We start from the raw sequence: 15,138 nt of genomic DNA, 5'->3' as shown, positions 1-15,138 counted from the left end.
AAATAAATTATTCAGTTTCACAACTTACATGTTATGGTTGCAGAGGTGTCGTTAATCTAGATATATTTCAATCTTTGAAAAAGAGCTTCGTAGGTGTGGAAGGATGATTTGAGCTTTTCTCAAATATCCTTCAACTAGTCCCAGTCTCCCAAACCTTGGAAAACAACCTTTTGGGCTAAGATCAAACATGCAAAATTTCAGCATAAAAGGAAACATGATCAGAAAATTACGAGCATCTGGAAACAGGAAGATACAAGGGAAATCATTTTGCAATGTAATTATAGATTTTGCAATCAGCAAAAACTGTAATACATCAATTACTTTGCCCACAGCTGAAGTGCAGCTACCTCTAGGGTGGAGAGTGACATCTGTGTAAGTGATGCGCAGTTTTAACATAACTACCGAGGACATGAAAGGGTGATCCAATGCCCCTTGAAGTACATCTTTCCTTTGATTTTAAGGGGTGATGGATCAGTCAATATTGTATCAAAAGGAAAATCGAGAGGGAATTTATAATACAATTCTCCAAACTGTAGTGGCACAGGATGCCAGATGATAGTTAATACGTGTACTCTTATGAGAAGTGCCATGAACTTTAATAGGTGCTCTCAGGTGTTCACATGTCTGCAGTTAAATGATAGTTCCCTGTGACTACTGCCTCAGTGTAGCTTTTATGACTGAATGTATACAAGTCATATGAACATAAACTTGCAGGTTTATATTAATTAGTTACTGTACTCTTTGCGCAAAGAAACAGCAAAGATCCTCTCAAATTTAAAGAAAATTTTAGCAAACTTTAGAGTTCTCCAAAACTGGGTTGTTTACAGTGATATTTAACTAGCAGTTGTAACATACACAGCTCGAGTGTTGTAAAAATCATATCTGTCCACGCCAAAACTTAAACTTCTGACAGCTCATGATTTTGCAAGTTCTTTTCCATGAGACAAACAAAAGCTAGCAGTGCTGGATTTGTAGCAAAGGGCACCTCTGAAGCATTGCCATTTTTCACCAGATACACCTATTGCTTCCCCATATTACATAGAGAGGAAACTGTCTTGGCTGTGGAGGAGGAACTAAGAAATATTGGTCCAGCCTGATCTTAAATCATTATGGCTATGACAGGCATTCCTACACATGATGCATGAGTAGCAGCAAATAAGGTCAATGTGTTGTTCTCCTTAGCTGTTAATGCTCCATGGACTGAAGTGCCTTAGCTTGTTGTTTAAATTAACATTTGCTTTCTTTCCCCAAAACCTAGATACAAAATATACAGAGTAATTAAATCTATGTCTGATTAGCAAAGATTGTACTCCAACTTTATTCACTTCTGGCACATTTAGCCTCTCCCCGAACCGCTTTACGACTACCCTACATTTATTTAGTTTTTCATATTGATGAACCCCGATATAATTAACAAACTATGGGTAGATCCTCCGTTGGTGTAAGGCAATGTGGCACCACTAAAATTAATAGAGCTGTGCTGATTTACAACAACTGATGATCTAGCTCTATGCACCTACACAAGAATTGCTTCATGCACCAATAATATGGATTTCCCTAGGGGTAGAATCCAGACTTTTTGTTTGATAACTCATAGCAACACTACATCTGTTTTAATCCAGGAAGTGAAGACTATCTTCGGGGGAGGGGGAATAGCTCAGTGGTTTGAGCATTGGCCTGCTAAACCCAGGGTTGTGAGTTCAATCCTTGAGGGGGCCATTTGAGATCTGGGGCAAAAATTGGGGATTGGTCCTGCTTTGAGCAGGGGGTTGGACTAGATGACCTCCTGAGGTCCCTTCCAACCCCGATATTCTATGAGTCTATGATCTTGTTGGGTTTAAATTTCAGTTGGAATGTTGGCAAAGTGAATTTAACTCAAATTTGAATTTGGCTATAACTCCCCTGCTTATGCAAAAGCTTTCCTATATCACTGATAGGCCAAAACTGCCTGGACCTCTGTCTCCTATCTCATCAGAAGGCAACTCAGCAGCCCAGTTCTCCCTAGAACCTTTTTGGTACTGGTTCAGAACTGATTCAGAGACCTTCTCCACAATTTCCAAGGGTCAGCCCCACTAGTGGCAGCAATGGTGGAGGCTACAATAAAGACAGGCCTCCTGTCAAACGGGGCTAGATGGCCTGGAGATAAAATACTATCACATGACAGCATCTACCAGTGCCACCACCAATGGTGCTGCATTAGTAGGCCAAGCGTTCCTAGCATAGGCCTAGCCAGAGAGAAATATCTGCCACATAATCATCAACACCCCTTCCTGGGGTTTTCCTTATTAGCCAAGTACGACGCAGGTACAATCTGCTTGGACTGTGAGATCTGAAGAGACTACAGGTGGCATGGCTGCTGCTAGAGAAGAGTCACAGTGGAGTTATTTGAATGTCCGTTGAAATTCAAATGTACACCACAGAAGCATTGCTTTGATTAAAATAGTAAGAGGCCATAACTAGCCTTTTAAATCTGCTTTGGTTCCTTTTCTGGCAGCTACTGTTGCTCCACTTTATGCTGGGGAAGATGATGCTCCAACAAACAGCCTGCAGAAGTTATGCTAAGCATAGAGCATCCAGTGCTCTCCTCCCTGCCATAGAGCAAGCAGCATTTTCATCGGGCTGCCTGCAGGGGTTGGAATCATAAACCTGTGTACTCAAATCAGGGCTCCCAAATGGCATGAGAATGGAAAGTGTCTGTGCCACAAGTTCTACATTTATTTTAATATCACAATAAAACATTTACATAATTTAATTAGATTATGTAAATGCTTGCTCTAATTTGAATCTTTGAAATCATAATTCTATGCTCTAAATTATGCAAATATTGAAATACTTTTCACAGCAGTTGAAGTAAAAACACAAGCCATGCAAGTCTACCTCATGTCATCTTGCTGTTTTCTAACTAGTGGAGTCCACATGAAATGCTCAATTAATCCTAATTTTTCTATTAATATTTTCCATGCAACAAGGCAGTATTTCCTGCTTTAATTTTAACTCCAAACCCAATTTAAAATTGTGAAATGTTTTGCAGATTATATCTATAACCTAGCAAAGAGCAGTCAATATTTTAACAAGAGGTTCCCACAAAAGTGCTCCCCCTTTCTCTTTGTCTGATAAAGCTTGTATCTCGGGAGTGAGCAGGCTTGCAGAAAGGACAAGTGCTACTGCACTCGTTCCTGGAAACACCTTGCTCTATCTCTCTTTGAACTGAGCTTTGAGAGAGCAACACCACTTTTAGCAAACAAATTTATACTAAGTGAACTTGTTTGCCCTTTGCTCCGGAAAAGTGTCCTGGATAAATGATAGCGTTAGCACAATGCTTAGCTCATGCAATTTTTGAGCGGATCTCTATCCCACAGAAATGATTTTCATAGAATCATAGAATATCAGGGCTGGAAGGGACCTCAGGAGGTCATCTAGTCCAACCCCTTGCTCAAAGCAGGACCAATCCCCAACTAAATCATCCCAGCCAGGGCTTTGTCAAGCCTGACCTTGAAAACTTCTAAGGAAGGAGATTCCACCACCTCCCTAGGTAACCCATTCCAGTTTTTCACCACGCTCCTAGTGAAAAAGTTTTTCCTAATATCCAACCTAAACCTCCCCCACTTCAACTTGAGAGCATTACTCCTTGTTCTGTCATCTGCTACCACTGAGAACAGCCTAGATCCATCCTCTTTGGAACCCCCTTTCAGGTAGGTGAAAGCAGCTATCAAATCCCCCCTCATTCTTCTCTTCCGCAGACTAAACAATCCCAGTTCCCTCAGCCTCTCCTCATAAGTGATGTGTTCCAGTCCCCTAATAATTTTTGTTGCCCTCCGCTGGACGCTTTCCAATTTTTCCATGTCCTTCTTGTTGTGTGGGGCCCAAAACTAGACACAGTACTCCAGATGAGGCCTCACCAATGTCGAACAGAGGAGAACGATCACATCCCTCAATCTGGTGGCAATGCCCTACTTATACATCCCAAAATGCCATTGGCCTTCTTGGCAACAACGGCACACTGTTGACTCATATCCAACTTCTTGTCCACTGTAACCCCTAGGTCCTTTTCTGCAGAACTGCTGTCTAGTCATACGGTCCCTAGTCTGTAGCATGAGGAGCAGCTCACGTGAACTGACTGGAATCTGTAATAACCTCAGGTAGCTTCCCCCTGCACCTCATGTCTCTCCTTGCAGGCAGTGTGGGAAAAGCCACATAACAATTACTCCCTCTTTCTCTCCAGCTGACTCTCTCTTCTGATTATGGAAGTCCCACTCAGACACATTTGTCCACTGCACTTCTAGCTCTTGGTGATGGCCAGTCCAAAACACTGCAAAATTCAAATTCTGACTTGAGCAATAAGGTGTAGTGGAGCAGGAACCATGTTATCTTCAGCCATAGCAGTACAAAGCCTTATAACAAAGTCACAGCACTCCACTCCACTAGCTGACAGATAACCCTGAGACAAGATATAAAATCATAGTCAACTAGGAAAGTTTACCCAAACCAGAGGAAGAGATTCAAACCACATTATCACTGAAAACAGCAAATTAAAACAGAGACCTGAAACATGAATTCTGTTAGCAAACTGAATCCAAATGCCTGCCATTTATGATTCTGACAGGAGAGTGAGAACAGTTGAAGTTCTTTGGCATATGCTTTGCAAAGTTTAAATAGCTCCTATTGCTGATGAAGTTTCCATTTGTACTTTTGCAGACAACCTACTATACCCCCTCCCCACAAAAATATGTCTGCCAGATTTTTCCTGTGGTATTCAGATTAGACAAAGCAAAGAAAAGAGCAGCAACATCACAAGTATCTGTTACTCAATCTACCCACTAGCTCCTAAAGACAAAAGCTAGCAACTGATCTTTCAAACAAGTTGTATGTGCTGCAGGCATCAAATCAAACTCTTTTGCAGCTTTGGATCTCAACAGCGTCATCATCATGTTCCTGGAGGATAAATGAGGCTTTGTTAAATCTGATACCACCCCAAAAAACAAGTAGGGTGCTTATATTATTATAACAGCACCTATGGAAGCATAAACTTATTCTGGGAGCAATATTAGATTTTGGTCAAAATATTGTGTGCGTTTGTGTATGTGTATACATGTGTGGTGCCTCAGTTTCCCCATATATAAAATGGGGATGATATCAACCTCCTTTGTAAGGCACTTTGAGATCTGCTAATAAATGCACTGTATCACAGCTAGGTCTTATTATTATTTAGTGTGGCACTGGTAAAAAGTTGTAGAACATGTTGAGATTCCACATGGTGTTACTTCATGAGACCAGGTAGTATAAATCATAAACTGTGAACAAGAATTATCTAATTTCAGTCCACTTAAAGACTAATTTCAAGTATTCTTTTCTGTCCTCATTATTTCCTGCATATGCCGAAGATGGCTCATTACTTTCTACAGCTTCAACTCTGTGTTCCATTTCTTATTTATAAGAACCCATTTAAAAGAATGCATATGATTACTTTCTTCATCTCACACACATAAATAGGTAGTGCTTGCCCTCATTATAAACATCACTAATACGTGCAAGACAATGCATCATCCATTCTTTACTGCATAGATGGGATATCTCAGTTTACAATATATTTGTTAGTGTTCTGGATTATGAGTTTGTATGAAAATCTGAAGAGTACAACCAAACTAGAAATCCACCAATCTTATCCAGTCTCTTGAATTTAAAAACATCTGTTCTTGTCTATCTCCCTGCACCTTGAAGTTTTATAGATCAGTACCACAGTTGCTATCTTCCAGTCTTTTGGTATTCAGTTTCCTATTGATCTTCAGAAACTGCCAGGGGTTCAGGGAATATGTCCACAAATTTTATTAACACCCTAGGATGCATCTCATCCAGACTTGCTGATTAGGATGCACGCTGTTTGGATTTTCCACGTATTCTCTTGCCCACTTTGTATCATGCATATTTTTAAAAGCTTTTCCATACTTCTGGCCACCAAAATCCTGGACTCAGGGCACATGCTGAGTAAATAGGCTGTTTGCTATAAGGGTACGTTAGAGGTCCCTCCCAACCAGCCCAGCTGTTTGCCTGCTGCTGTGATAGCTTCAGGGCTGCAGCAGCCTGCATACTTGTCATGAGTCCCTACATGGGGTTGGTTGGTGGATCTAGAACAGGGGTGGCCAACCTGAGCCTGAGAAGGAGCCAGAATTTACCAATGTATATTGCCAAAGAGCCACAGTAATACGTCGGCAGCCCCCGCATCAGCTTCCCCCTCCCCAGCTCCCAGTACCTCCTGCCCACTGGCAGCCCCGCCGATCAGCGCCTCCCCCTCCCTCCTAATCAGCTGTTTTGTGGCATCCAGGAGGCTGGGGGAGGGAGAGGAGTGAGAGCATGGCAGGCTCAGGGGAGGGGGCGGGAAGGAGTGGAGTGGGGTCAGAGCCTGTGACAGAGCCGGGGTTGAGCAGTGACACCCCCAGCACATTGGAAAGTTGGTGCCTGTCGTTCCAGCTCCGGAGTCGGTGCCTATACAAGGAGCCGCATGTTAACCTCTGAAGAGCCGCATGTAGCTCCGGAGCCACAGGTTGGCCACCACTGATCTAGAATCACAGATCCATTCATCATCTCCTCCTTTCCAAAGCCGTCTTCTATGCTAGAGCACTAGGATCCCCTTACAATGCTGTGTCCTTGATGTCAGGGGATGTGCCAGTTATGGAAGGAGCAGGATTTCCTCAAAAGAGCCCCGGATTCTATCCTTTAGCAAGTGAGTCAGTGCGGTAACCGCATTGTAATTCAGGATTTTTAGTAACTGTATTTTGAGCTTGTCTATCTAAAATATTTCAAAGCCAACTATCACCATAATGTATCTCAAGTAGATACTAAAGAGAGAATTTAAAAGAGTGTTCAGTAAGTTAGCAATTCTAGAATCATCTTCTTGTTTAATTTCCCTACTTGTACATTAATGGGTGTTTAGCATTCCAGAGTCATCCAGCAGATCCTTCTACAGAGAAGTTTCTTTATAAGATTTTAAGGTTCTTTTGGTGTATCAGCTTTCTCTTTTTGTAAGCCTTTCTTATCTGACTCACCCCCCATCTTTCCTTTAACTTCATTTACAGTCTATTTTTCCGTCTTTCCTATTTCTGTTTTCCAAGTTGATCTTTCCCTGCTCTTGTCTTTTCCAATTCACTTTTCATTCTATATTTGTCAGTCTCCCTTTCACTTTTTTCCCCTCCTTTGTCTTTTTCTTGTTCGCCAAATCTCCTGTGTGTCATTTTCTTCTCACTTCACTAGCCTCTTACTGACTGAAGTGGCAGGTGGAATGAGCAGAAGCAATGTGCAAATTGATTTGGAGAGTATCCATGATTTGGAGCTTGGCATTTCCTTTTCTAAGCAGAGCGGTCATGGATTCTCTGCAAATGGATTTGCACATCACTCCCAGTCATCAGTCCACCTGCCTTTTCAGACCAGTTCAGGAAGACCAGGAACAGATTTCTGTAACATTTAGAACTGCATCTACATGACAGATCCCCCAGCAAAATATCATGCACAGTACCCTCCCCTACCCAACAGGCAAAAGTTTAGAACAGGGATTGGCAACCTTTGGCATACGGCCCACCAGGTAAAGCCCCTGGTGGGCTGGGCCGGTTTGTTTACCTGCAGCGTCCAAAGGTTTGGCCGATCGCAGCTCCCACTGGCCGTGGTTTGCCATCCCAGGCCAATGGGGGCTGCGGAAAGTGGCGTGTGCTGAGGGATGTGCTGGCCGCCCTTCCAGTAGCCCCCATTGGCCTGGGACAGCAAACCATGGCCAGTGGGAGCCGGGATTGGCCGAACCTGCGGATGCCGCAGGTAAACAAACTGACCAGGCCGCGTGCCAAAGATTGCCAATCCCTGGTTTAGAAATAGTAATAGAAATAGAAATATTAGAAGAATAGCAATAGAAATAGTCACAATAGTTAGCTCGGCCTAAACCCAGATAACAGCTGCATGCATGTAGTAATGAAAGATTTTAAAATTTACTATTAATGAATATTGAATACAGTTCCTCGATCTCAACTATTTTTATAACAGCAAAAGATTTCTTAACGAGTTCAATTCAATTTCATTTAATTGTTTTTGTAAAGTGGGACACAGCTACATCTGCACCCTGGATAGTGCATTAATGTGAGTGGGACTCTGTTAGAGTCAGGGTTAGTCTACCCTGATGAATAAGTTTCAAACACTCAGGTTGTAAACTTCAGTATATTTAGAGATATGCCAGGCTGAGAGATTTAGGAATTCAAAGTGAAGTGTCCAAATATAGACCTAGATCTAGATATCTGAAGTTGTCAACTGCACTGAGGTGGCCAAACTGTATTATAACCCTAATACTATTATTCTTTTCCAGTTCTATCATTGTTCTTAATCCACTTCATATTTCATCTTTTCTACATGACTTTGTAAAATGAGAGGATTAAAAATGTGTGCCAGAAATAAGGAGAATGGGTTTAGAGCAAATGTCAAGGCTACCCATGCCCTCAATACTTATTTTTCATTAGCTTTAGTGTTGACAAGTAATTCATTAACATCATGAGCTTGAGGACTGGTCAAGCTAATTTTAACACTAACGAAGGCAAAGTTTGTCAGTACTGATTTTTTTTTTTAATTTAACGTTTTTATTTAAGGTGGGTGAAATTTCAAACCTATCCTAACAAAAGGAAGACAATCACATTGACTTCAATGGGCTTTGGATCAGGCCTAAATTGCTTATTAAGAATATTCAAAATTCCTTGCAGAACCTCTTCACTCAAATTGACTATGCCATCAATACCTCTCCAACTGCCTTTTCAAGCATTTGAATAGTTTTGTAGTACGTACATTAATGAAGCACTGGTGGAAAGCTTTTACTGCTCGTCTTGCACCCGTGGCTAAAGAGAGGGGTTTAATTCTCCAACACAGGATCTGACGCTTTCAGTAATACTAAAATTCAATTTAAAAAGTTTAAACTTCTTAGACATTGTAGTTCTCAAAGACCAAAAATCAAAACCAAACCATTAAGAACAGTGTTTAAAGGTTGTGCGTCTCCTGTCCGTGTCACCCTTTGATTTCAAATGGTTTTCAGTGGTATGCTGCAATGCCCCATGTTCTGAGATCATGTAGAAAACTATCTGGATGATGTGTGCGAGTTGACAGAAAAGCAGTTCCATTTCACCGAAAAATTCAGGGTTTTGAAGTTTGTTTTTGTTTCAATGCAGAACGAAATTGAGACCTTTAGAATTTTTTCTCAAGACCTATTCCAGAACAGTCAAAATCCCAGTGGCCAGGACACTTTTTGGGATATGGGAGACAAGGATCTAGTACCTGGTCTGCCTCATTTGGTTCCAGGACTTGAACCTGCGTTTCCCACCTTCCAGGTGAGTGCCCTGACCTAGCCATTGGGATATGGAGTCAGTTTCTCTCATCATCTTTTGTTGGAGCGGTTTCACTTCATATAAATAACTATTCACTGAGTCAGAGAAAGACACTGACTCTGTAGCCCAGCGACTAGTTTAGGGCACTTGCCTGGGACGTGGGAGATCCTCATCTGAATCAGGCAGTCCTGAGTCTCCTACCTACCAGGTGAATGCTCTGAACCACCAGGCTTTTGTCTATTCTATTCTAGGGTTGGTCTGTCTCTCCCAATTCAATGTGAAATTCCATCCTGGCCTGAGAAACATTCTGGACAAACAGTTTTGTCAAAACAGACACATTTCCATATTTTGGTTTCAACAAATCAGCTTTTCCGATGAAAAATTCTGGAAGAGCTCTACTCCATAGCATATCTGCCAGTGAGTGAAAAAGGGTGGGTTTCCTAACAAAGCAATTTCCATAAACAATACAGGGGTTTTGAAAGAATTTTACCTCTGATTGAGATGGAAGGATTTTCTAAGTTTCCTTAAAGTACAACTTACAACTGAACCAGAGGATTGTCAGAAAGAAAAGTGCAGCGAGGGTGTGTGGTGGGGAAGAGAAGGGCAATGTGAAAGCTTGAGAGTATGAAAAAATTAATTCTCCTCTTGTCTTATAGTGGTGGTTCCCAAACTGGGGTTTGTGAACCCCTGGGGTGCATGAAATGTTACAGGGGGTTCCCGGGAAAAAATTCCCACTGGTGGACAGAGCTGTCCTTAGGGACCCCAGTCAGCACAGGGCCAGCAGCCCAGAGTCCCTGGACTTCCGAGAGCTAAGCAGATCAAAGCAAGCATATCTATCACACTGAGGAGATTTAAACTTCAAGACTCCTTATTAGAAATGGAAAGGGAGGTGGATATTTTTTGCTGTTTTTAAAAATAAATAGGCAGCTAGTATTGTTTTAAAAAGTATTATGAAGAACAAGTTTAAGATTTGTTGTAACGGGCGTTGTTTGTCTGGACTGCTCAAATGTTTGCTTATGCTTATGTAGGAAGAACTCTTTGAGTTGGCTTCTTAAATACCTTCATGTTGTTTCACATCTGATACTCCCTGATGAAACATAGGAGCCTTGTCTTATAAAAGGCTTATTCAAAGTGATACAAGCTACGAAAGTGAGATCTTGGAAGAGTGTTGCCGTTTTCATAATGTAATAAAAATACTGTAATGATTAATAATAATTAATAATAAATAGTGTTTAATAAGCATGTCATAAAAACAAATTTTATATTTCCCAGAACACTGCTTTTATAATTTATGCTCAGATAAAGGAGAAAATCCCTGAAATATTAATTTTTAGGAGGGGGTTCGCGAGACTTGACATCCCATTCTCAAAAATTAAATTAGAAAGCAATAAACGTAAGTTGAAGACTTTTGCTAAGTACATTTGCTACTTCTATAGTATTTTAAATACTAACGTTATTTCTCTTTTTTGAAAGTCATTTTCATGTTACTGCGAGTGCTGATCACGTGGCTGGGATCAGTTTTAGACATGACAGCAAACTATTTAAATTTGATCCTCCTGTCCCCCTACTTCCATAGTTTTTGTTTTGTTTTAAATGTAATGGACCAAATTCTCAAGTTGGGTAAACTGACATGGCTCCACTGAAGGCAACGTAAAGACATCAAATTAGTCCAACAGAGTATGTGGTCCATACGTTAAAAATAACCAAAACAACAAATGATGTCAAATTTGCTTCATGATTTTCTCATAACTGCAATGAAATTGCTTTGCCATCATATTGACTTTGTTGATGAAATAGCACTTCCAGTGACTGGTGTATACACATTCTGCAGCTAAGTGTTAAAGTTAAGTAGCACATATTAAGAACAGACTGCAGTTTTTCATGTCTAAAACATAACCATTTTTGTAGCTAAAATTTGTGGTTTTAAATATTAAAGCCACCTATGAAAGTCCATCCCACTCCTGGTTTTTGACAACCAAAAACTTAAAACACGTTTTACTCTTTGGAAAGCACTCTTTGTTAAAGCCAAGTGTATACGGGTTGGTAGCTCAGGCTCGGTTTCAGGCTTATGCAGTTTGAAATAGCTGAGATATTAAACTTTAGAAAAGTCATAATTTTTGAGAGTGGCATTCATTATGAAGGAGATACAGGCACCAGAGTAATACAAGGAAAAACCAATAACAACTAATTAGCTACAATTATTTCACTTCCAAAGGTTCTGCTACGCAAACTTTGAGACAGCCATGCATGGAATTCAACTGTTCTCTTTTTCTGGACACTCTGGCTTATACAATCAGTCACGTTTTCACAGTGTGATCCCATATCAGCAGCAGTGTCTACACAAAAAAATCACGTTTGGATGTATTTCGATCCAGCTACTGAGTAAGGACAAGTAAAGGTTAGTAGTAGGCTGCCCCTCAACAGCAACACCAGCAGTCACTATAGCAACAGCAGGAATAATAGGAGGAAGTTGGTATTGATCTTTCTATCCCTTGCTAGCAGCATTCTTCAGCTTAGCCTTACACTCTGTTGTTTACTGTACAATTGGCTACCATTAAAGAAGAAGTTCACATATCCCTGAGGTACAGAAGTTAGCTGGAAACAATAGTGCTTAGAAAGCAAGAGGGGCATAAAAAAAAAAAACCCACTGAGTTCTGCTCTAAGCACCTAAATACAACAGACAGCAAAGCAAGCAGCACAAGTGCAATCTGAGGAGGTCAATAAGTGTAGTCTTATTTTACGTGCCCTCCATCTAGATTTCAAATTTCCTGTGCATTCTCCTTCCGTCAATCTTAAGTATTTGTAACAGGCAAGTCACAGCAGTAGCTGACCTAGGTGCCAAAAATGGAAGAGGATTTGGCAAAGCATGGTCTGTGCTCAGTGGAAGCCCGTTGCAAGCAATGCAAGCACATTGTGGAATGGCACTGAGCCAAGAAAGACAGGAGACAGATTTCTTGCACCCATAGAAGAGACTTTCAAATTAACAATGGTGTAGCTACAGTGAGATTGGCACTCATATTAAAATAAATAAAAGACAACCAACTTCTAAAAGAGATTTTGCGTCAGACAGAGAAATCATCATTTATAACAAAAATGCCACATAATGTTGCGTACAATTGCCAAATCATGGCACAGTATGTTGCCAACATTCCTGTATGGTTCAGCTGCAAAATATTTCATGCGGCTCTCTGTGCTGGCAGTCTGAATGAAAGTAATAGATTGTAGCTGTCTGCATGACTTCATCCTTACCTTTAACATTTCTGGTTAGGATAAACAAAGAAGGAAGAATGGTTTAAAATGTGGGAGTGAATTAGGAATGTTCTTCAGACCATTCCCCACTATATTTATAATCATTAAGGAATGAGCCAGAAGAGTTAACAGACTATGGTCCTAGCTAAGAACACTAGGCTGCTTATGTTGAAAAGAACGAAGAAAAAAATACTTTTGCAAGCCCGCAGATCCCTTTAGCCTTAGGTAGCACTGCCTTACTCCAATTTTTTTAAACTGGTACAAGAATAACTTCATCGAAATCAATTACACTAGCATAACACTGTAGTAATACAGTGGTATACTCAGCCACATATATCAAGAAACAGTTGAGTTTACAATAATTAGATAGGAATCATCACTTCATTAGAGTGATTATAGAAATCACACTAGCACAACTTCAGGAAAATATACCACCAGTGTCCCAACAATGCAAAGACAATGAAAACGTCAATTTCGCTTTTAGTCAAGTTTATTTTATTTTTTTATGTATTAATTATGTTTAAACGTTTACACCGAACAAAAAAGTACTGGACTTGGAAAACTAAACAATTATCAATACATTTCAAGCTTTTAAAAATGATGTCAAGATAATGATTATATCATAATCCAAACAAATTATAACAGTATATGATATTTAAGTGCTCTGGGAACTCTGTTAATAACAAGTCTCCCATCATAACTCAAAGAAGCAAAAAGCCATGGGTCTGCTGAGGACCATTCCACTGCATATACACTGTCTTCATGTTCTTCATAGGTAGCTATTATGCTGTCCTGAAGGGGCTCTTTAGTTCTGGAATGAAAATAGTAAAGAGCAGTGACTGTACCTGATTTATAAGGCACTATAAATGTCACAAACAAAGAAAGATATACAGGTCCTGATTTACTGTACAGCAGTGGGCTCTCTGGACACACCGTTGTACTCATGCCAGCCACTAATGCTTAGATTTTATAAAATATAGCATGATCATGTCAATATTAAAATGGCCATTAGTAGAGAGCAGTGATCGTCATTTTCACTACCTAAAATGTCAGTTGTTCACAGTTCTAGGAAGTTCTAGGTCTCATGAAAGAAACAACATATTGCCTACTCTAAGCACCTCCATGTTTTTTTTAAAAATGTAAGTATAGAGCATGACAAAAATGCAAATCATTATATAATTTTTTCCTGAGATTAACATACGGTTTAAGAGATGCCTCCCTCAAATACACCTCCCCCAGATTTTTATCCTTGTATTTATTTGTTTCCTAAGTGAATTTTGGATCTGTCAAAACTAGCTTTATGGCTGAATGCATAATGTAACCAATTATGAGACAGAGCTCAATCTGACCCCGAGTGTCTTTTGATGCAGTGGGCCGGATCCTGCAGTCCTTAATCAGGCAAAGTTCTCATGGGAATGCTGCAGAACTGGGCCCATAATCTCAAGAGCAGTGGAAAAACAGAGGAAGGGAAGGGTTCAAACTACACCATATTAACCTTTCCTCTTCTCCTGTCCATTTCACAGAAGTATATAAATTAGGGCTGTCAAGCAATTAAAAAAATTATTTGCGATACTGTTAAACAACAATAGAATACCATTTGTTTTAAATATTTTTGGATGTTTACTACATTTTCAAATATATTAATTTCAATTACAACACAGAATACAAAGTGTAGTCTTCACTTTATATTTATTTTTGATTACAAATATTTGCACTGTAAAAAAAATGTATTTTTCAATTCACCTCAAATAATTACTGTAGTGCAATCTCTATCATGAAAGTTGAATTTACAAATGTAGAATTTTGTACCAAAAAATTGCATTCAAAAATAAAACAATGTAAAACTTTAGAGCCTACAAGTCCACTCAGTCCTACTTCTTGGTCAGCCAATCACTCAGATACACAAGGCTGGTTATTATTTGCAGGAGATAATGCTGCTTTCTTCTTGTTTACAATGTCACCTGAAAGTGAGAACAGGCGTTCACACGGCACTGTTGTAGCTGGCGTTGCAAGATATTTACATGCCAGATGGGCTAAAGATTCATATGTCCCTTCATGTTACAACCACCATTGTGACAGATTTTCATTACCAATCTGCTTGGGATGTCAGTTGATCAGGCTGATGCTGCAGGATCTTTGGGGAGGAGATACAGAACACATCAAGTGTCTAAGTTTTAAAGCTTTATTGATAAAATAATAACATAACAGCAGAGAGTGCTGGGAACACTCCCACGTCACTTAGGGGAAGAAAGTAAGCATTAATGCCCCAAGCATTACCCACTTTCAAACTCACACATGCACTACCCAACACTGGCCAGGCCTGGGTGCAACGTCAGAAGAAGAGGGGGGTGGGTGTGGAAAGGGTGGACGGGAATGGTGTCCTAGGCCCAGGTCATCCAGGGATCTGCTGTTGATCTCCGAGCTGCTCCAGCTCTCAGGAGGGTTTTGAGTCCTGGGCTCCTTTGGGGGGTGAGGGGGGAATTTCACTTAGGGACCTCTGCTTCTGGTGCTCTTTGTGCCAATCCAAACCAGCTTGCTGTGGCCTCCT

At 40.4% G+C, this 15,138-nt stretch overlaps 1 protein-coding gene across 3 annotated transcripts in view; it reads right to left on the bottom strand.

Moving 5' to 3' along the window:
• Nucleotides 1-13,109: 13,109 nt before the first annotated feature.
• The window catches only part of EIPR1 (EARP complex and GARP complex interacting protein 1), a 167,880-nt gene continuing 165,851 nt past the window's right edge, over nt 13,110-15,138 (bottom strand). The window contains exon 9 of one of the 3 annotated variants that reach the window (XM_084622370.1): nt 13,110-13,401. In XM_084622370.1, the coding sequence (XP_084478496.1) occupies nt 13,227-13,401 (175 nt within the window). In that variant the 3' untranslated portion in view covers nt 13,110-13,226. The remainder of the gene's footprint in view (nt 13,402-15,138) is intronic. The other 2 variants (XM_084622372.1, XM_084622371.1) reach the window with 2 other exon arrangements.

The sequence above is a fragment of the Lepidochelys olivacea genome (genome assembly GCF_965140295.1).
Source record: "Lepidochelys olivacea isolate rLepOli2 genome assembly, chromosome: 3".
NCBI lineage: Eukaryota > Metazoa > Chordata > Testudines > Cheloniidae > Lepidochelys > Lepidochelys olivacea.
Note: the sequence above shows the minus strand (reverse complement) of the source record. Positions and strands in the feature narration are given on the sequence as shown.